General features: G+C 48.1%; 2 protein-coding genes across 3 annotated transcripts in view; both read left to right on the forward strand.

The window, feature by feature from the left end:
* The window catches only part of ZC3H7A (zinc finger CCCH-type containing 7A), a 36611-nt gene extending 22456 nt beyond the window's left edge, over positions 1–14155 (forward strand). For both annotated transcript variants that reach the window (XM_047837755.1, XM_047837758.1), the window contains exons 13-23: positions 363–524; positions 2352–2548; positions 2824–2924; positions 3387–3568; positions 4458–4534; positions 5151–5284; positions 5772–5877; positions 8257–8365; positions 10296–10429; positions 12259–12422; positions 13241–14155. In XM_047837755.1, the coding sequence (XP_047693711.1) occupies positions 363–524; positions 2352–2548; positions 2824–2924; positions 3387–3568; positions 4458–4534; positions 5151–5284; positions 5772–5877; positions 8257–8365; positions 10296–10429; positions 12259–12422; positions 13241–13430 (1556 nt within the window). In that variant the 3' untranslated portion in view covers positions 13431–14155. The remainder of the gene's footprint in view (positions 1–362; positions 525–2351; positions 2549–2823; positions 2925–3386; positions 3569–4457; positions 4535–5150; positions 5285–5771; positions 5878–8256; positions 8366–10295; positions 10430–12258; positions 12423–13240) is intronic.
* Positions 14156–18321: 4166 nt separating this feature from the next.
* TXNDC11 (thioredoxin domain containing 11) overlaps positions 18322–22399 on the forward strand; it is a 61142-nt gene continuing 57064 nt past the window's right edge. Inside the window, exon 1 of the mRNA XM_047838000.1 lies at positions 18322–18704. Coding sequence (XP_047693956.1) covers positions 18448–18704 — 257 coding nt within the window. The 5' untranslated portion in view covers positions 18322–18447. The remainder of the gene's footprint in view (positions 18705–22399) is intronic.

The following is a 22399-nucleotide window of genomic DNA, read 5'->3' on the forward strand; positions in this document are numbered from 1 at the left end:
CTTTACCCCCAAGTCAGGTGATATAAACACAACTTATCCTAAACCAAAGCCTAAATTCGTTTTCTTTCTTAGTTATGTATATTTCAGGGTGTTTTTTCCCTTTAGAAGCCATCAGAATTCCTGTCCTCATAGTTAAATAAGTATGTTTTCAGGGCACTGGTGTCGAATAAAACTTCGTGTTCTCTGACAAATAGCATATAAAAGGCACAAATTACTTCGGTAGCTTATTTACATTTGGGGGTTATAAAAATAGGGTTTTTGTGGGAATTTAATAATCAATATCCGTCTGCTTGTAAATGTGCCTGTAAAATGAAATGTCGCTCTTTGTGCCTATGAGCAATCCTTTTTTACATCTTTTTCAGGCCCTAAGTTAATGGATTTCACTTACCATGCTAATGTAGATCATAAATGTAAGAAAGATATTTTAATTGGTAGAATAAAGAATGTTGAAGATAAATCATGGAAAAAAATACGCCCAAGACCAACAAAAACAAATTATGAAGGACCTTATTATATATGTAAAGGTATGTACTATAATTACTTTAATTGGTGTGCATGACATAAGTGATAAATGATTTATTCCATTTATTATAATGGTCCCAGTATTACTGTTATTAAAAACGTGTAGGTAGAGTTAATTTTTTTTTTTTAATGTCTGTTTTTGAGAGAGAGACAGAGAGCGAGTGGAGGAGGGGCAGAGAGAGAGAGGGAGACACAGAATCCGAAACAGGCTCTAGGTTCTGAGCTGTCAGTACAGAGCCCGACGTGGGGCTTGAACTCACAAACTGTGAGATCATGCCGTGAGCTGAAGTCACACGCTTAACCAACTGAGCCACTCAGGTGCCCCTAAAAATGTGTAGGTAGAATTAAAAGTTCCTTGGATTGAGACATTTGTATCTTTTGTATTATTTTTACCTTTGTTTTTAACTTCTTTCAGTGCTTGTGTCTGTGTGTGTGTGTGGACTTTTTAATGTTTATTTATTTTTGAGAGAGAGACAGCATGATCATGGGAGGGGCAGAGAGAGAGGGAGACACAGAATCTGAAGCAGGCTCCAGCCTCTGAGCTGTCAGCACAGAGCCCGACGTGGGGCCCGAACTCACGAACCATGAGATCATGACCTGAGCCAAAGTCAGAGGCTTAACCGACTGAGCCAACCAGGCACCCCAGTGCCTGTGTGTATAGATGGTTATGGAAACCGGGCTTTGGCCGATTTTAAACAGGTTTTAAACAGAAAACCGTCTTACACTTTAGGTTCCCTGGCTGAGTCTAAACAGAATCAGAATACTGAACTGAGGCTTTGAAAATGTTCTTTTAAGTTGCTTTTGAGAGAACTTTATGTATTCAATTTTTTTTTTTTAATTTTAATCTTTATTTATTTTTGAGAGAGACAGAGACAGAGCACAAGCAGGGGAGGAACAGAAAGAGAGGGAGACACAGAATCTGAAGCAGGCTCCAGGCTATGAGCTGTCCGCACAGAGCCTGATGCGGGGCTCGAACCCACGAACCATGAGATCATGACCTAAGCCAAAGTCAGATGCTTAACTGACTGAGCCACCCAGGCACCCCTGTATTCATTTTTGTCAGATTCCTTCATCTGAATGTGCTTTGAATGTCTCTTAAGTGATTTTTTTTTTTTTTAATTTTTTTTTTTCAACGTTTATTTATTTTTGGGACAGAGAGAGACAGAGCATGAACGGGGGAGGGGCAGAGAGAGAGGGAGACACAGAATCGGAAACAGGCTCCAGGCTCCGAGCCATCAGCCCAGAGCCCGACGCGGGGCTCGAACTCACAGACCGCGAGATCGTGACCTGGCTGAAGTCGGACGCTTAACCGACTGCGCCACCCAGGCGCCCCTCTTAAGTGATTTTTTAAACTTAGGTGGAGTATGTGAGAGCCTTTTCCCCATCAAAAATAAAAACAATCCAGACCCGTGGTGCTATTGTTCTAGAGTGAGTTCCATCCCTGCATAGTAAAATGTGTATCATTGCTTGAAGCTATCCGTGAGCTAAAGAGGTTCAGCTGGTGCCCTAAAAATGTTTCATAATCATTGGCTTTGAAGAAACAACGGCTAGGAGCACCTGGGTGGGTCAGTCGGTTAAGCGTCCACCTTGGGCTCAGGTGATGATCTCACGGTTCGTGCGTTTGAGCCCTGCATCGTTCTCTCTACTGTCAGCACGGAGCCTCCTTCGGATCCTCTGTCTCCCTCTCTCTCTGCCCCTCCCCAGCTTGAGCACTTGCTGTTTTTCTCTGTCTCTCAAAAAGAAAGAAAACACTAAAAAAAAATCAAAAACCAAAAAAACCCAAACCAATGGCTGTGTTTTAAATGTCTTTTGATGGTCTGTCTTTCTAGATGTTGCTGCTGAGGAGGAATGTAGATATTCAGGCCACTGCACATTTGCTTATTGCCAAGAAGAGATAGATATCTGGACACTGGAGCGGAAAGGGGCGTTCAGCAGAGAGGCTTTCTTTGGTGGCAATGGAAAGATCAACCTCACTGTATTCAAACTTCTCCAAGAGCATCTTGGAGAGTTTATATTCCTCTGTGAGGTACTATCTCCAAACCTTATTTTCTGACGTAAAATTGGTGATCGTTCCTGACTTGCAAGCCCAGAAATATAAAACACTTAGCACACGTCCTGCTACCTGGTGAGCGTTCACTCGGTCAATAGTCGCACCTCCCAGTATCCAAGAGAACGCAAAAACTTCCTATGAGACATTAGTTGGCATCAGTTTGTAATGTATAAGTATGTGCATAAGTATGGTACAAAAGTTCTAATTTGTGTGATGTTGTTGTGGTAATTCTTCTTCTCTGTCTGTTCCAGAAATGTTTTGATCATAAGCCTAGAATGATAAGTAAAAGAAATAAAGATAATTCTACTTCTTGTTCTCACCCGGTTACAAAGCATGAGTTTGAAGACAATAAGTATGTTGGTAGTTTCTAATTTTTCTAGTGACGCAATAGATTCTGTCTTTAGACCCAAATAAAACCAGAGTAGTTTTTGCCCAGGCATTTTACCCCCTGTGCTTTTTCCTTGTTGCTGTTTTGAAAGATGATGACTATTTAAAAATGTCTGTTAGTATATTTTGCTGGGAATTTTTAAGTGGTTTATGAACTTTATGTTTAATACAAAAAGGCATTATTGACGTGTAGCTTCTCATGACATGGATTTCAGTATTTTATGGCTTAATTTATGGTGTAATTATCCTCCCCCCCCCCCCCCGAACCCCCGTTAATCCAACAATTGTGTAAAGGGACTTGTTTTTTCTGGTAAAGATTTAGCATGTATTTTCAGTCTAGAACTTGACGTTATATATATTTACTTATTTGTTTTCCTTTGAAAAAGCTAGGGTAGAACAATAATGTGTCACTCCGTTTTTGTCTTAGGTGCCTTGTCCACATCTTGCGAGAGACAACGGTAAAATACTCCAAAATACGTTCTTTTCATGGTCAGTGTCAGCTTGATTTATGTCGCCATGAGGTCCGGTATGGCTGCTTAAGGGAAGATGAGTGCTTTTATGCGCATAGTCTTGTAGAACTGAAAGTCTGGATACTGCAAAATGAAACCGGTAGGTCGGTGCATGATTAGGAAATGGCTCCTCACCGGGCGCCTGGGCGGCTCAGTCGGTTAAGTGTCCGACTTTGGCTCAGGTCATGGTTTCAGTTCTGGGGTTCGAGCGCCGGGTCGGGCTGTGTGCTGACAGCTCAGAGCCTGGAGCCTGCTTCGGATTCGGTGTCTCCCCCTCTCTCTGCCCCGCCCCCCCACTCGTGCCATGTCTTTCTCTCTAAGATAACTAAACATTGGAAAAAAAAAAAAAAAAGGCTCCTCAAACCAAGCAAGAGACTCTTAAGTCATAGTTACCAAAGGGGAGGGGGGCTGGTGGGGGGGGGGGGGGGGGGGCGGGGAGTAAAACAGGAGATGGGGGTTAAGGAGTGAGTGGGCAGGATGTATGGTGGGGATAAGCGCCAGGATGTATAGAAGTGCTCAGTGAGTTATTGTACCCCTAAAACTAATATAACACTGGATGTTAACTGTACCGGAATGAAGACTAAAAACAATTTAAAAAAAAACGTTTCCTCAGGAGCCGTCAGGGTTTGACAAAACACTATCAGACAACTTTCTCCATCATCCCGATAACGGCAACACCGTTCATTTTATCCTCGGCTATAAACCGTTATTTTTAGAGTGGCTTATTTTCAGAATCGCCTCATGCACTTAATTGCTGGAACCAGTTCACGCACGTAGTATGCTTTTGTGAGGTCGAGAGACTCCCTAGAAGGCACCAAAAGCTGTATTTGTAAATATCCTGTTGCAAAAAAGAGGGACGTGACGAGCATTCACCTTGGGTGATGGATTATGCTGCGTAGGGGATGGCGGGGGAGTTGAGGCTGTGATCGGGCTGGTGGACTGTTGATATGTAGAGGGTGAGCCTAAAGGAAGGCTTGTACGTTTCACAGGTATCTCACACGATGCCATCGCTCAAGAATCTAAACGATACTGGCAAAATCTGGAAGCCAGCGTACCTGGGGCTCAGGTATTTTCTCTCATAGACTCGCTGTGTTTGGTGTCCTTTCTGGAGCGGCCTAATGGAGGTCATTTGGCAGATGTGGTTTCCACTTGCAGTCAGCTTCCTTCCTTACTGTTCAGTGACTTGAGTTATTGCTTAATGTGAAAACGAATTCCAAATTTTAGGTGATCATCATAAAAAAAAAAAAAAAATCAGCCAGCCCATGATACCTGCCAAGATTGCAGGATACAGTTTTCTTGCTCAGTTTAATTGGCAAAACAATTGGGTGCTTGGACCATGGGGACCCCGGGAGTGAGGGAGGTAGACTGTTTGTGGTTCTGCGTCCCAGCTGCCAGAAGTGCTTTCTCTCCTCCACCCCCGATTTCTAGTCGTCTCCCTTCAGAGCTGGCTTTCACAAATTGAGGTGTGGCATCGATAATCTGCTTCTACCATATGCTCTTATGTTTGGGTGGGAACTGGAGATTTCGTTATCAGATAATGTATATAATGGTCAACTCATCAAACCAGACAGTACCAGAAATTGTATGCTATTATGAAAAAGTAAATACATGGCAATTGAGAATTTTGTTGTCAGAAAACTGGTATTCTGCTAAAAGTAAAACTTCGGTTTTAATTGTTTAAGGTACTTGGCAACCAGCTAATGCCTGGATCTCTTAATATGAAGATAAAATTTGTGTGTGCTCAGTGTCTGAGAAATGGTCAAGTCATTGAACCAGACAAGAACAGAAAATATTGTAGTGCAAAAGCAAGGCACTCGTAAGTAGTGTGTATGTCTTTGTGTGTGTGTGTGTGTGTGTGTGTGTGCATGTGTGCACTTTTGTGTGTGTGTGTGTGTGTGTGTGTGAGAGTGTGTGTAAACATTGCCTGTTTCATGATTCTCTGTTACTTGGGTATAAAATCATACATATAAGAAAAAACGATTGACTTTGGAGAGAGCAGAGCAAAGTAGATAATGTAGGAGTGATTGCAAAGCAAAGGGAAGAGATTTTTACGATTTCATAGATAAGAATTCAGTCAGATTCCTGATCTTTCCTTATTGGTTCTTTGTTCAGGGTTCAAAGGGAATGTTTGTTAACAAATATCAATAGGAAGTGAAATGAGAGAATCGTAAGGCATTTCTTTGAGAAGGGTTGAGAAAAATCTCTGGTCCTTCAGGTACGAACGTTGTACCTGTTCCTTTATATTCCTTATATGCTGCCTGTGCCAGTGTGTCTTTGTTTTTTCTGAACTCCATGTTTCTTAGGTGGACCAGAGATCGGCGCGCGATGAGAGTGATGTCCATCGAACGTAAGAAGTGGATGAACATTCGTCCTCTCCCCACAAAGAAACAAATGCCTTTACAGTTTGATGTACATACGTAATTTTTAAGCCACTTTTTTTTTCATTAGGCATTTCAAATCATTAGGAAGTAGTAGTGATTGAGAACGAAACTTGGAGACCTTTAAATGCTCGTTGAAGTGACACAATTTTCCAATGGTCCCGTTGCTTTCCTTCCCCTTTTGTGCGTGCGGCTCTGTGACAGTTTTCGGATTGACTGGGATTGGAGGAGTTACTCAGAAAAAGGAAATAGACAGTGGACTCAAGAAAGAATTATGGGCATGACCTAACTTATTTTTCAGATGAATTACTTGGGGAGTGAGCGGGGGAGAATTTCATTGAGATCTGATTCCTTGGCTTTGACATCAAACTTGGGTTACTACGAATACTATTGACAAGTTTCTTTGACTCAAGTCATGGATATGAGCTAAAAGATACCCCCCTTTGTAGGCTTTTCTAAAAGTAACCCCCAGGAAAAATGTTGAGTGTGAGAGGCACGTGATCGTCAAAAACCCGGAGAACGAAAATAGACCAGCTGACCGTTAGGGTAGTATTTCATTCAGGAGGTGGCACATTTCATCTCGCTACCCCCTGGTGCCTTACGTGATTTTAAAGATGACCGTCCGAGCAAAGCCCTTGAGTTGGCTCTGGACTTCGCCCTTCATGAGACAGCGGAGGGTTCCACTGTGTGAGTGAACGGGGACACTTGGAGCATTGACAGGTAGTAAACTGTCTGTCCCGACGGCAGACAGGAAGAGAGATTTGCCCAGAGAGGCAGTGGGATGTATCACAGACCCCCCTCGTAAATGAGGCCCCACCCCCTCTGAATTGCCCAACAGAGTGAAGGAAGAGGAAGAGGCACGTTGATTCCCCATCACCCAGAGTGCCTTGCGTTTTGGAAACTTACACAGGTCCCCAGGTCAGTGTCTGAAGGAGGCGGTACATTTGTGTTTCATCCACCGTGGTTTTAGACCCCTCCATCCAAGTGATGTCATCAGTGGGCCTCCGAGGGGGGAAGAAGGCTTATTGGAACCGTTGGCATCTGATGCTTTAAAAGACGAGGTGGTGCGTGTGCTCCTCATTCTTTGTTAACACGAAGGCGACTGAGAACGGTTTTAGTCCAGCCGCCAGGACTTCTCATGATTCCTTATTAATCTTGGACGTGCCGTACTGCTGTGCGATACTACGGTGGCTCATTTCCTCTTTTTTTTTTTTTTTTCTCTTTTTATTGCTAAGGGATCCTTTTCCTAAAAGAAGAAATAATACTCTGTGTGTGCATGTGTGTAGACAGTATGGTGAGGTGGAAAGAGAATGGGCTTCAGGGTCTGCCAGAAGGGCCCTGGTCAAGTTACTCAGCCTCAGTTTGCTCATCTGCAAATGGGAATATTTACGTCATAGGGAAGATTACATGAGATGGTGTTATGTAAAAACCCAGCACAGTGGCCGGCCTCTTCTCCTTTATCTTCTCTTTTCCCTGTTCCTTATCGTTGAACTTGGAAAGACTATGGTAAATTAGTAGTACCCGACTAAGTACTTACTGGGGTTTCGCTTTATGCGGAAGATTGGAAGGCTGGGCCAGCGTCTGTTGAAGCACACACTAAGCCAAGGTTTCGTTGTACTGGAACGTGTGCTCTGTGAAGACAAGCACACTGATGCTATTTAAGAATGAGCTGTCTCAGTGATGGAGGTTTTCTTGATAGTTGTGGTCCTTAGAGACGTCTGTGTCCTGCTGATCGCTCTCACTTCATTTTCCTACCAATTTCCCTGTGTTACTTTGTAAAAGCACAATGCAAATAACCAGAGGGGTATTATTTGAACGCTATGTAGCTGGATGGCCTGGCCACTGTCATAATCGTCTCCAGACAGTGCATAGCGAACGCGTGAGGGCTGAGATTCGCTGCCAGTGTTGGTGATGGGTCAGCTGAGTGGCCGAGATTTTTCCCGAGACTCTTTAGTAACTGCAGCTTCTCTACTGCCTCCCAGGAGCTGACAAGGAGGCTTGGTGGGCATTAGGCAGGGAGAGCGTGGGAGCTGTCAGACCAAGGGGGCCGGAGAGCTGCGCTGTGGAGGTCAAATGCTCTGCTGCGTTGAAAGCGGATACTCTGAACAAGGGAGATTGTCGACATTTTCTTGTATGAAAATGTTCCATCTCCCGGTTCCCTACTTTTTTTCTGTTGGAGATACTGTTTTGAAAAATTTCAAGATAGAAAGCTTAATCTCATCTCCTGTATGTTGGGCTTAGAGTCCATTTGAATATAAAGTAATCTTATTTAATAATTACATTACTCAGCACTAGCACAGAGAATAATGCTTATTTGGCCTCAGTAAAAACTAGGCAGTTTTACTGAATGTACTCTTGTCTTAAAGCATATTCTTTTTTTTTTTTTTTTTTTTTTTTTTTTTTGATACAGCTGTGCAATCATATTGCTTCCGGGAAGAAGTGTCAGTATGTTGGGAACTGCTCGTTTGCTCATAGCCCCGAGGAGCGGGAAGTGTGGACGTACATGAAGGAGAACGGCAGTAAGTTGCTGTCTTGACTGTGGCCTGTCGACCGCGAAGTCTAGCTTGCGGGGAAGTCTCCTTCCTCCTTGGAAACATGCGAGCTCACCGCGAACGCAGAGAGCGGCTCGCATCCCACACAGTCGTGCCGTTGAGTCAGGGGAGCAGAGCCTGACCTCTGATCTGTGTTTGCTCAGGGCAGAGCTGGGTGCGGATCCGTAGGGTTGCATGTGACACAGATGTGTTCCTGAAAGGTGGTCTGGGAAGTTCAGTCCTTCCTGACCACCTGCGCCAGACCGTCTGCTCCTATTGTGAATAGCCAAGCCCCCCCCACCCCCAAAGCGGGCTAGAATCGAAAGTTTCTTCAAGGAGGCCTCACCGGGAGAACAGGCTCAGATTCAGAGGCCCGCAGAGAGAATGTGTGCCTTGGTCACACTGCATGTTCATTGTGGGAGTCTTTGAGAGGAGCCTCAGGCAGCCTTTGACTTTTGATCAGAAAGGTTGGCTGCAAAGGCAGGAATTGGTGTTGTTTAGTCTCTAGCAGAGTGATGGAAATTGACCAACTGCTGAAGATCCGTGATCTCTGAATTACGTGAACCATTCAGATTTAAGCGTGTCACCTACCATGTTTAACCAGTGTTCACGTTTGGGGACGTGTGGAGGGGACTCCTTCCCGCTGTCTTGTTTGGAGGAGGGACATGCGGTCAGGCCTTACTGAAGGTGTTCTTGCACACCAGGGTTCTGGTGGTGATTCCTGTTACCAGTGGTCCGAATGAAGGATTTCTGGGTTATCTCTCCTCCTAGTCTGATGATGTATTGTAAGAAACACTTGGGTAGGCAACAAAGCCCATTTAAAAAAAGTTTTTTTTTACATTTTATTTTATATTTGAGAGAGAGAGAGAGAGAGAGAGAGAGCATGAGTGAGGGAGGGGCAGAGATGGAGACAGAACACGAAGCAGGCTCCAGGCTTTGAGCTGTCAGCACAGAGCCCAACGCGGGGATCGAACTCACGAGCAGTGAGATCATGACCTGAGCCAAAGTCGGACTTAGGCGCCCCCTCAAAGCCAATTTTTGGATCATAACCTCATTCCCAGATTTCCCAGCCGGGGATGAATTTGGCCAGACTTCCCCTCTCCCCCGGGGACGTTTGGCAACGTCTGGAGACGTTATTATTGTTGTGACTTAGGTGGGTTGTCCTACTGGCATCCAGCAGGTAGAGTCTGGGAATGCCGTTGAATATCCCACAGTGCCCAGGACAGCCCCCTACAGCAAAGAATTATCTGGCCCAGAATGTCACCAGCGCTGAGGTTGAGAAACCTGGCGTTAGCACTCGCCAGTACTGCTGAATGCACTTGCTCGTACTGTAGGAAGCAGCTTGTGGCCACTGCCCAAGAACTGGTCACAGTTGTGCTGTTGTAAATTGCACCCCAGCGTGTGAATCCTCAGGGATGGTGGCTTCACTCGATGGGCTCCCGTCAGGGTCAGAATCATGGTCCCAGTGGTAGTGCGTTTCTCGTCTTTTTCAGTAGACAGTGAGGAGCATATCTGTTCGGGCCCCGAGCCGTGTAAGTGGCTATGTGGTTATGGCAGTGATCATGAGTATTTACCTGGGGGCAGTGTGAAGCATTGTGAGGCTTTCTTTTTAGCAATATCCTTATAATAGTTACTGAATTTTCAGCACCCCCAAGGTGTCTTGCAAACGTAGGGAGGAGTTAATTCATCTTGAAGACTAGTGCTTGTGGTCTAACAGTCCGGAATTTGGTTCAGACCCACCAGAGTTTACCCGTTGCGTGGATGTGGCCCTTCTCCACGCCTCCTGTAATCTGTCTCTGTTCCACCGTCTCGCTTTCCTCTTGAAAACGTACGCCACCTGATACAAAAGGTCTGCATGATCTTGTGTGTATTTCAATGGTGTATTCAAATCTGCTGAAATCGATTCATTTTTCTTTAGTACAAGATATGGAGCAGTTTTATGAGCTCTGGCTAAAGAGTCAAAAAAATGAAAAAAGCGATGATGTAGCCAGTCAATCAAACAAGGAGAACGGAAAACAAATCCACATGCCGACAGATTACGCTGAAGTTACTGTGAGTCCCCAGGGGTCCTTCTGTCTTCATCCTTCTTTTCTCCTTCCCACAGCCTGGCTCCCTGCTGCCCACGCTCCTCCCTCAGGTGGCCTTGGGCCCCTAGCTTACGCCTCCTGATTCTAGAAAATGCTTTTCCTGACTTTGGAGGCAGAGAATTTTGAGCCTAAGAGTTTGTGTCCCCTCTTACTAGCCTGTAGCCTGGGCGAGTAATCGAGCGCCCCTGAGTGGGGTTGTGATGGGTAGGCGAAGCAGGATGGGTCCTGGAGCATCTACCCCAGTGCCGGGCCCCAGAAGATGTTTGGGAAATGTGGGTGCTATGCCCGCATTCCCGCCTTACGCGCCAGCGTCTGGCCTCTGGCTCCAAGGTTCACTGGAGACATTAAGTCATCTGTGGTTTTGTACTGTTTTGGTTTTCTTTTACCTTTTTTTTTTTTTTTTTTTTATAAAAGTAAAGGATAATATAATGAATACCTTGAAGCTACCATGTTAGCAGTTTCTTGTATTTCCTTCTGTGAAATAAATAAAATGTTACAGAGTTAGAACCCCGTTTGTCCCCCTTCCCGGACGGACCAGATCCAGTGTGTATTTGCCAGGCTGTGTTTACATATCTTTGACATATTTCTTCCTCATCCATAGTTCTCTCTGGCTTTTGTTTGTTTATGTTTGAGAGAGAGAAAAAGAGCACAAGCACACGTGCGAGCGGGGGAGGGGCCGAGAGAGAGGGAGACACAGAACCCGAAGCAGGATCCAGGCTCTGAGCTGTCAGCACAGAGCCCGACGCGGGGCTCGAACTCACAGACCGCGAGATCGTGACCTGAGCAGGAGTCAGATGCTTAACCGACTGAGCCACCCAGGCGCCCCTGCCTGGCTTGTTTTTTAAAGATGACATGGGCGTGTGTATTATCCCGTTTCCTATTTCCCGTAATTGATTCAGCTGGATTGGCTCACGTCTGGGGCCTGGCCTTGCCCCACGTGTGTGCCTGGGGATGTGCCCTGTGAACTCTCCCTCCTGTGCCAGGGTGCAGCACTCACTCCCTTGACACCTTGTTCCCAAAGCAGGGTCACCTGGACTTCCTGGGTCGTGAGATTTACCTGGGCTGTTCAGTCAGGTGGATCTTCATCTTTCCCCCAGACATAGTGACGATCTCGCAGGAAGCCTTCAGGAATCTGTTCTTACCTGTGTGCACATGATTCTTAGCCAGTTGGGAACCACTGCTCAGACCTTACAGCTTGCATCTGTGGTCGTACCTACAGCTACCTGAGCACAGTTCCTTCTGTGCGGTCTGTGCCCCAGGGGCAGTGTCTTCTCAGCATCTGGACTTCCCTGGTCCCTGGCATGAGTGTGGCCCGTAGTAGGAGGCTCACTTCACGTGCCCTGGATGGGGCGGCTGCCGCTCCCTACGCAGCTGCAGAGCCCCGGGCTTTCACGTCCTCTCTGCTGTTCCTTAAGAGTTCCTCCTCCCCAGGGTCCTCTCATGAACCCTCGTCCTCCCCACAGACATCCTTGTTTGCACACCAGTCCGTCACCTCCCTGCCAGAGATCTCCCGGAACCTGGCCGAATCCATCACCCCCGCTCTCTTCTGCTGGTGTCCTGGCCCGCCTCCCGGTGTCGGGATCCCTTTCTTGGTCCTGTTTCTGACCCAGAGCTTGAGCTTGATCTTCCTGCCTGGTTCCCCTCTCTCCCACCCCGGCCAGACAGGCTCCCCGAGAGTGGAGGCGGGGTTGTAGGTCAAGTGGTGCCCAGTCTGGGTGCCCTCCCTGAGCAGCGTGTGGCCTGTCAGGGGCACACGGCACCCCTGATGGCACGCGTATCTCTCGTGCACTCCAGGCCGACTTTCACTGCTGGATGTGTGGGAAGAACTGCAACAGTGAGAAGCAGTGGCAAGGCCACATCTCCTCGGAGAAGCACAAGGAGAAGGTGTTCCACACCGAGGACGATCAGTACTGCTGGCAGCACCGCTTTCCGACAGGGTATTTTAGTGTTTGCGATAGGTACGTAGCAACCCCCCCCCGCAGGGATGGCGGGTCTCACGCCGTTTTCCTGGCCATTACGTCGTCGTCGTTAGGCCAGGTCGTTGGGTCGGCGCGTGGGGATCACCCGGGGGTGGAGTCCTCCAACACTGGATGCTCGGATCGGGGCTCAAAGTGGTGGTTGCTCCTTGGATGCTCGTTCGCTCTTCTGTGGTCATGCGACAAGAGTCACTGGTCTGCTGATACGGGTCCGAAGTGTCTTGAGATAACGGAAGAGAGAAGTACGTGTGTTCGCATTTGCCCCAACCCCCTTCCCGTCGTCAAGGGCGGGTCGCTAAGCACAACCTGCCCTGTAGCTGGTGTGTGTGAGTGCTGAAACTGCCTTTGAATGACTGACTTCAAGTGCACGTGTGGAACTTAGGTCAGAGGAGAACGTGACTCTCGCTCCTTTGTTTTCAGTGGACCTAGAACATCTTTTAGCCACCAGCCACGATTTGGAATTGCTCCTCATATTGTTAAATCACTCTTCATATTTAGTTTCCCCGTTTAGATGCACGTGATACCCCACACCATGGAAGGTGTCTTTTCCCCGCTGCCAGTTCAGATTTCCTTCCACTGCATCAGGAAGGACTGTAGTCTTTTCTGCCCCATCAATCGGTATTTCTCATTAATACATTTAAAAGTACTAATTTTTCCATTGTGGATGTCAAGGCTGTGTCATAGTCACTCCTGTAGGGTTAAGGTTTTGAACTAAGGGGTTTTTTTTGCTGGTGAAGCAGGTGCTCCTCAGGTTTGTGTGAATCACTTGCGGGCACTCACCGCACTGACTTGCCCCGCAGGTATATGAACGGCACCTGCACAGAAGGAAGCGGCTGTAAGTTTGCACACGGCAACGCCGAGCTCCACGAGTGGGAAGAGCGGAGGGACGCCCTAAAGATGAAGCTCAACAAAGCAAGAAAAGATCACTTAATCGCCCCAAATGATAATGACTTTGGAAAATATAGTTTTTTGTTTAAAGATTTAAACTAATATGCTGGCTTTTATGTATGTTACCTAATCAGAGCATCGACCAGAAAAAAATGGAAAGTGTTCTCAGGCACGTGGCAGAGAAGCCGCAGACTTTCTGCTTGTATTGGCGTCTATCGTACCTCCTGAGCAGCAACCCACAGTAGGTAGGAAAACGGGCTGTTTGACAGGTCTGGCCATGCTCTCGTGGCATCATTGGCATCGCATGGCGAAGTGACCGCTACCCGGTTGCCATCTGTTGAACAGACTTTTGGATGAAGCGTGTTGGGGAAGAGGATGAGGTTGTGTCTAAGACGACTCCTTGAGTTGGTCCTTTGGATCAGAACCGCGGCGGTGAGAGAGTAGACACTAGGGCCAGAATACATGATGGATGAAATTCTTCACAGGTTTGAAACGGAACGACTTTGTTTAATATAATAAAGTTTGCTACTTATCTGTACGTAGGTTGCTAAAAAGGATTTTCTTAACTCAGATTTTAAGCCAAATAACCATTTAACACTAGTACATGTTAAATGGGGTATTTTTCTGTATTTGTATGTTTCACTATAATAAGGGAACTAAGGATAATGTGCATTGAGAATATTTTGAAAAATAATCAGTCGACTCAAATTTTATTTCTTGGTCTTTTGCTGTTTAAACGATGATTTTGAAAGATTACACTTGTACTGTTGGTATTGTGTAGTGTATGGACCAATATTGCCTGTAATAAACATTTTATATATAGAGGTCTTTCATTTTTCACTGTCATCCTTTGCCCACAAAGAATTATTGAAACTGGGACCTAACGTCACAAGGTTTGATTTTTCTCAACACTTGTATTTAAGCAGTTACTGGCAGGATGCAAATTAGACACGAAAGCGACTTTTCACTCTGTCCTGCGCTCCCCCAGATGTGGCGTGAGAAGCAGCTTCTCTGGTTCAGGGACGTGTGAACCCTTGTGGGGCTCTTCTTTGTTTCATTCAGGTGTGGGCTGTGGGCTTCTACAGATGACTGGCGTTGTTGGTTTCTGGAGAGCACCGAAGGCATGGTCAGGACGGCCGGCAGAGACAGAGACAGAGCTAAGCTGTCCTGTGGGACCCTGACCTGCTTCCGAGGCTGAGACCCAGCGAGCTAGAAGAGAAGGGCCGACAGTCGGGCTTGGGGCTGCTACATCCTGAGGCTATTACCAGTGCCGAGTCCTTGCTGGGGACGGGGGTCAGGGGGCGCGGTGGACGGACTTGGAAGACAGAGATCTGCTGGGCTGTGATGTAACCAGCCTCCAAATGGTCGGGCAAAGCCACTCCCTCATGACAGCCTTGACTAAGCGGGTTTAGGGGGTAAACAGAGAAGGGTCTTTTTTCTGCATGTGAGTCCAGCCAGGGTGGAGAGGAAGGCACAGTTGGTGGTGGTGAGATGAGACAAATAGAGCATTTAGAAGAACCAGAGGCTGCAGACGGACAAGCAAGCCCCATGACTCCTTCAAGGACAGACTGGTTTCCCTCCATGCGTGACAAGGCAGTTGGGACCCATTTGACTTGGATGTGTCAGGAGTGCCTCTTATTTGCCAAATAGATAATCTGCTACAAGTGACCTTTTCTGGAGAGTAGACCAGTAGTGTTAGTTCTGTACGAGGTCTCTCTAGGCAGAAAGCCTTCACTCCGTTTTTTCTTTGTACTTGCTTCCCAACTCCTTTTTTCAGGGAGAGTAGCAGGTGTTCAAAAGTTGTCTCTGGTGTTCTGCTTCGGTTTACAGATTAAAAAGTTGGTTGTCTTGGGGCGCCTGGGTGGCTCAGTGGTTAAGCGTCTGACTCCTGATTTCCTCTCAGGTCATAATCTCCTGGTGGTGAGATTGAGCCCCGAGTCGGGCTCTGCACTGGGCTGGAGCCTGCTTAAGATTCTCTTCCTCTACCCGTCTCCCACTTACGTGCACATGGGCTCTCCCTCTCTCTCTTAAAAAAAAAAAAAAAAAAAAAGATGGGGCGCCTGGGTGGCGCAGTCGGTTAAGCGTCCGACTTCAGCCAGGTCACGATCTCGCGGTCCGTGAGTTCGAGCCCCGCGTCAGGCTCTGGGCTGATGGCTCGGAGCCTGGAGCCTGTTTCCGATTCTGTGTCTCCCTCTCTCTCTGCCCCTCCCCCGTTCATGCTCTGTCTCTCTCTGTCCCAAAAATAAAAATAAACGTTGAAAAAAAAAAAAAAAGAAAGAAAGAAAAAAAAGTTGGTTGTCATCGTGTTCAGAATCCAGGCTAGAAACTTAAAGTTTGAGATCCTGTGAGTGTCCAAGATGAGAATGGAAACGCTCTTCAGTTGGCCTTGAGAGATTAGAATTTAGACTTCTTGTGGGTGTTTGTTGCAAGGAAAGAACGCTAATTTCTGGAAAGCCAATTCTGGGGTCTTGACACAAAGTCTCCAGGAAGCATAGCCACCACTGCCTGGACCACTCAGGCTCAGGGGTCGGCTTCCCTCCCGAAATACCTGCCAACCAGGGCCTCGTCAGGCACATCCTGTTGGCTGGGTAAATGCTTAGAAGCTTTAAAAGCTAATGAGCATACTTGTCTCTGGTTCTAAGAAAGCGTTTATATATGGTATATAATCTCCCTGCCCCCTTCTCCAACTCCACCAACTTGAGTATGGTATAAAAAGTGACCATGAAAACTCACATGCAGGTTGATGTGGACAAGTTAGGGCTGACTTAGCCCTGCAGAGCAGTGCAGCCTGATCCTGAATGCCTGGGATATTCAGAACTGAATTTGTCAGTTTCAGAAGTACATTCTGGTGTCAGAGAAGCAGCCACATGTCTACACAGAGAAAAGGAAATCAATCTCCTTTTTTAATCCAGGGTGGTTTCCTGGCCTATAAGACATCACGTTGTATTGCCACAAGGTATTGTGGGTCTTAAGAGACAACCCACAGGCAGCAAAAGTTCTTTGAACTTTATACAGGCCTGTGCAAATGACAGGTGTCTTATAGAAGTGTAGGGTAGATTCTGTCCTAGCAACCTACAGTGAATGGGGACCGGGTGACTTTTGACCATATTAGTAATACACAGTTGAATTCAGATCTACACGGGCAAATTGAGGACTAGAAATGGTAAATAAGGTTAATATCAAAAATGTATTTCTAAATACATTTTTTTTCCCGGCGTCTATAAAAACAAGATTATATAAAACAGTAATAGAACACGGAATTACCGGGTTTGTAATCGAAGAGGTGGAAAAGCAATAATAGCACAAGAACAGGAAGAGGGAAAAGCTAGTTTGGAGAAGTTTCCAGACCTTCCTGGAATTAAGCTAGTAGAAATCTCAAGTAGAAATTCTGAAATTCTGAAAAAAATGTATACAGCGATCCCCAGAGCAACTGCTAAGGATAGAACAACAACAAAAAGGTTTAAAATCATTAAAGGAAGGGTGCCCGGGTGACATTTGACTCTTGATTTCGGCTCAGGTCATCATCTCACAGTTCATAGGATGGAGACCAGAGTCTTGGGATTCTCTCTCTCCGCCTCTCTCAAAATAAGTAAACATTAAAAAAAATCATTAAAGGAATTAATATACTAGCAAACATCCACTTAATACAAAAGGAAGAGCGAACAAAAGGAGAGATACAAGACAAATAGTAAAATGGTACATGTAAATAAGTTACCAACGTTTCGGGCCTCAGTGGTGGACACGCTGAATGTCCTGGGCCCCTAGCAAGGTAGCCACTGGTGGCCACAGTTTATATCCCTGGAAACCAGACCCAAGGCTCACACAGCTGCCCTGTGGCAGAGGGGAGGTCTCACCCTAACTGCTGGGTCTGAGCCATGCTTTTTGTTTTTTGCCTGCAATCATAACTGCTTTGTTCCCTCTGCCTTCTATTTGCCTAGTTTGTAGTCATTTACAGAGATCTACGGCCCCCAGAGCTGTTTAATGATTAGTGCCATATGCATTTGTCCCTCTCCCTCATGGAAACGACTCCATCCCATCTCATCCCCTGGCTTGTCCTTTATAATCACAAAACGTATTCAGAAAGGACCTAACCTTCAGAGTCAGGGAAGTGTTGAGAGTCAGCAGTGGGTCGCTGGAGCAGCTTCTTGGGGGTGGGGGTGGGGGCTGCCTCTGAGTCTGAATTGCTCACCTAGTAGCTTTGCCGCCTCAGGCAAGTGACTTTTCCAAGCCTCAGTTTTTCTTCCCATCTGTGAAGCTAGTACAGGCGGCACGCACCCTCCCCCAAGGGCTGTGGTGCAAGGGATGATAGTAGGCTTAATTGAGGCAGGTCATGGACACTGGGAGACTACAGTAACTAAGAATAAGACCTCACTATGGGCCTGCCATTTTCCATAAATCCCATTGATCCTCAAAACAACCCTGTCAGAGAGGCACTCCTATTACCCCCACTTTACAGACTTGCAAACCGAGGCCGAGTGACCTCTCCTGCCCGCCTCACTCCTGGGTCCTTGGACACTTCTCATCTCTGCCCGTATTTTCTTTCAATACGGCGGAGATAATGAACGGTACCTATGTCCCCGGAGCCTGTACGGACTCGCGGGCACGAATGCCGTCGTCATTATGGCACCTAAAATGCGGCAGGCCGAGCTGGGAGCCCCGACGGCCGGTGGCTGCCTGCACGCGCACTGAGCGGATCCCGGTGAGGACTGGAAAGACGCTCGACCCGCGACTGCGCAGACTCCGCGGACGGAGGGCGGGGCCTGTGGGAAGACCGCCGGGCCGCAGGTGGCACTTGCGGGGAGGCCGTCTGCGCAGGCTCCGCGGGCGAGGGGCGTGGCTCGATCGGGGGCGGGGCTGTCAGGCGGGGCCGGCGTGCGCGCAGACTCCGTCAGCGGGGAGGGGGCGGGGTCCGCCGGGAGGTGCCGGCGTCCGCGCAGGCTCCGCGGGCGGGGGCGGAGCCGCCTGCGCGGGGGCGGGCTTCGCGACGGCGGCGGGGCTGACGTGGAGGGTCCGGGTTAGCGGGCGCGGCGAACTGCGGGATTGGGGAGCGACGGGCCGGGCCGGGCCCTGTGGCCCGAAGCGGCGGCGGCGGTATAAAGCCGGCGACAGGGAGCATGTAATGTCGGAATGCGGAGGCCGCGGCGGCGGCAACAGCAGCAGCAGCAGCGACGACGCCGAGGACGAGGGTGGCGGCGGCGGCGGCGGCTCCGCGGGCTCCGGCTCCTTCAGCCCGGCCCCGGCCGGAGCGTCCTCGGCGGGCCGGCTCCGCCGCGGGCTGCGCGGCGCCTCCCTCATGGCGCGCCGGCGGCCCGAGCTGCTCTGCGGGGCCGTGGCGCTCGGCTGCGCGCTGCTCGTCGCCCTCAAGTTTACCTGCAGGTGAGGCGGCCCGCGTCCCCGGGGCCCCGGCCCGGCGGCGGCGCAGGACCCGCTCCGGGCGCGCAGGGTCGGGGGTCGTCGCGGCCTTCGCGTGCAGCGACGGGCTCGACTCTCCCCAGCCTGCAGCCGAGCCCGCCACCTGGCCCGCCCGCCCGCCAGCCAGCCAGCCAGCCAGCCACCGGGAGAGGTTTTCGGGCGCTGCCCGGGGCCCCTTCCTCCCGATTTAGCAGCGAGGGAAGTGCGCCAGCTTCTGAGCTGCTCGTCACCTGTTGGGGTTATGCACCTGTCACTTCTGCCCAGGCTGTAGGGCCCTCGTTTAACACGCATTTTGCTGCCCTTGTGCGTCGCGTGTGATGATTCACAGCTGTTGGAGCCCTTGGAGAATTCGTGCATCCATCGATCTAAAGATTATTTATCCACACGTGCCGTGCGGGGAGCGCTCATCCGGGGGAGCGTTGGCGATAAAAAAAATCACACTCTCCTTTCCAGTGGGTGGGACAGGCAGAAAACAACTTCATGGCATTTTGAAGGACTTTTGGAAGTGCTGTGCAGGCAATAATAGAAGGGATACGAGGGTGGGGCGGATAGGCCTTCGCGACGGAGCGACCAGGAAGCTCATACAGGAAGGAGGAAGGGGCCAGCATTGGGAAGATTTGGGGGAAGAGTGTCCGAGCTAGAGGGAGCGCAAGTGCAAAGCGCGGGCCAGCTGGTGTTTTCCTGGAACTGGAAGGAAAGCCCGAGGAGGCTGGAGCACAGTGAACAGGAAGAATTAAAAGTTTATGTGCTGGTTTTGGGGGAAGGGACGCAGGTACAAATGTTAATTCAAATTTCAGGAGTGTTGGGGGCGTCTGGGTGGCTCAGTTAAGTATCTGCTTTCGGATCAAGTCACGACCTCAGGGTTCCCGATTCCTGAGTTCGAGCCCCACATCCGTGCTGACAGCGCAGAGCCTGCTTGGGATTCTCTGTCCCTTTCTCAGCCCTCCCCCGCTTGGGCACTCGCTCGCTCTCAAAAAAGTAAACTTAAAAAAAAAATAAAATAAGACAAATTTCAGGAGTACTTTTGGTCTCCCAAGTCTTCAGTATTATCTCCCGGGACTTCCATTGTAGAAGTCTCGGTTGCAACTGACTGGCATATTAGCTAAGAGGAAGATTTCCCCTTGGAGCATTTGTACTGAGTATGTTCTGCATCGTATGTGGCCCCCGTTGTCAGAGAGGCGTCAGAGGCTTGGGAATTTTGGTGGAAAGAGAGTAGATTATAACCGCCCTTGAACATTTGCCAAGTGCCAGGTGCTATGCTGCCCGCTGGGCGAAGGGGGCTGTCCTGTCCATGTTAGTGCCCAGCAGTAGCCTGGCTTGTAGCTACTAAATGCCAGTAGCACGCAGCCCTAGGTATGATAACCGGCACTGTCTCCAGACGTTGGCCAAGTGTCCCCTGGGGAACAAAATTGCCTCCTCGAGAACTGTAGCGAACATCAGTGCATGTATTCATTCAACGCATAATCTGAGAGCCTGGCCTGGACCCTTAAAATCTCAATCCTCAGTAAAGCCTGGGTATATTTTTATGCTTCCAACTGATAGATGAAGAAATTGAGCTTTGGTCCGGTTACAGACTTGCCCAAAATCACCCCCCACCCCCCCATTAAGTGACTGATCTGGAATTTGAATCCTTCGTTGTCAGTTCTAGGCTCTTAACCTTGCTCTTCATCACAAGCTGCGCAAAGGAAAATGGATGAAGTATTATACATCGTGAAGTGACAAGGTGTCACGTGGGTTCAGAGTAGGAAGAGAGGTTCCCCCTCTCCAGGGTGGGAAGCTTACCGCTTGTTCATCTGTAGAAAGAATGCTTAGTGTTTGTTCTGAAAGAACCTGACTTGAAATGGCTAAGAAGGTCCTTTGAGATTTGGGGAAGCAGGAATTGTGTAAATCGAGTTACTGGAGCAGGCAGAGCAAGGTCCCTTCCTGCTTCAGGCTAGGAGGGAGCGGTGAATGGCTGCTTGCCTGTCCAGCTTTGCTCTGCTGCTGGCAAATCTGGACCGTCATTCAGTAGGCTGAGATTGATTTTGGACAGTCTCGTTTGATTGAAGGGTGTCATCATCTATTACATACACCAACGTGTCTGGTCCCCTTTTTCTATTTTACTTTTAAGATTTTTGCATTAATGAAGACAGAGGTTTCCGGGAGAGTAGGATTTAAAAAAATTTTATTTTCATTAATAGCTCCAGGCTTAAGATCAGTGACAGCCCTTGTCAGTATTGGTGGCTTACCTGACTTCAAACCAGATCACATAAAAAAGGTTGATTTAAGGGCGCGTGGGTGTCTTAGTCAGTTGAGCGTCCGACTTTGGCTCAGGTCATGATCTCATAGTTTCTGAGCTGGAGGCTCACATCGGGCTTGCCCCTGTCCGCGCGGAGCCTGCTTGGGATTCTCTGTACCCCTCTTTCTCTGTCCCTTGCTCGCTGTCTTTCTCAACGTTAAAAAAAAAAAAATAAGGTTGGGCATTGAAACACAATAATTGTGCATTTTGGGGGGCCTTAAATCTTTTTTTTTTTTTAAGAGGAAGAGAGAGAGCACACTTGAACGGGGGAGAGGGGCAGAGAGAGAGAGAGAGAGAGAGAGAGAGAGAGAGAGAGAGAAAGAATCTTAAGCAGGCTCCACCCCATGACCCTGGGATCATGACCTGAGCTGAAACCAAGAATCAGATTCTCAAACTGACTGAGCCCCCTAGGCCCCTTTAATCTTTATTTACCTGCCTTTCTCTGCAGTGGATCTCCATAGCTTCATCCTGCTCTCTTTCCTTTCACCCTGGTTTTGGAGGGAAAAAAGTTGTGTGTCTGTATCTATATATGTACTTGTGCGTATATTCATTTTGCTTTATCGCATTTTCTAATTTCAAAGCTGCTTCAGGTCCTCTTTGGATGGAGGTGTAGGGGTGTGTGTATTTCTTCTAAAACTTGGGAGCTGCAGCCTGCCTGTTTTGTTTGCAAGCAGCTCTGGAGTCTTTTGTACCTGAGACTACTTACTAGCCTTCAAAGCTGCAGGAAATCTTTGATCTAGATACAGTGTCTCAAAAATGTGTAGCGAACTTAAGAGTTAAATGGAAGCTTGTCAACCTTTCTGGTGGAGCAGAGGCAGATGTTTCTCTTCCCTGGTTAATGTTTCCCTTTTGATGGGCCACGTGTTTACCTGGCTGACTTAGTCTAGGACCTGCTCTGACCACGCGGGGCAGTAATACTGAGTTCGTCAGTGCCCTTTGTCTGGCTGTCACAGACCTACGTTTTTCCTCAGATTGCGTCATTTCACACTCTGCACCCAGTTTGAATAGTAGAAAAGGACTTCCAAGGAGGGGAACTTGGGGGCTTTTAATAATGTGTCACACACAGGGCCTCCGTCATCTCTTTGCATGATTGCCTGTTTTTCGGGTCTCAGCTTAAAAGATGCCCTGTCACCTGCCAAATCACCCTGTCCATTTTCCACGCAGCCGTGATCTTTTTGTCTGTTGCTTATGTGTTTGGTTGTCGGCCTGTCTCCTTCCTCGAGAAAGTAAGTCCCTTGAGGATGTTATTACGCCCTCTGCTATAGCCTTGGTACCTGTAGTGCAGTTTCTGAAGTGTAAACAACATGTGCTTGATGAGCATTTTTTGAATTACTGGGTAAGTGACCGAGTTTTTCAGGTTATAAAGACATTTTGCCTAAGC

Source organism: Prionailurus viverrinus, chromosome E3 (genome assembly GCF_022837055.1).
Source record: "Prionailurus viverrinus isolate Anna chromosome E3, UM_Priviv_1.0, whole genome shotgun sequence".
Taxonomy (NCBI): domain Eukaryota; kingdom Metazoa; phylum Chordata; class Mammalia; order Carnivora; family Felidae; genus Prionailurus; species Prionailurus viverrinus.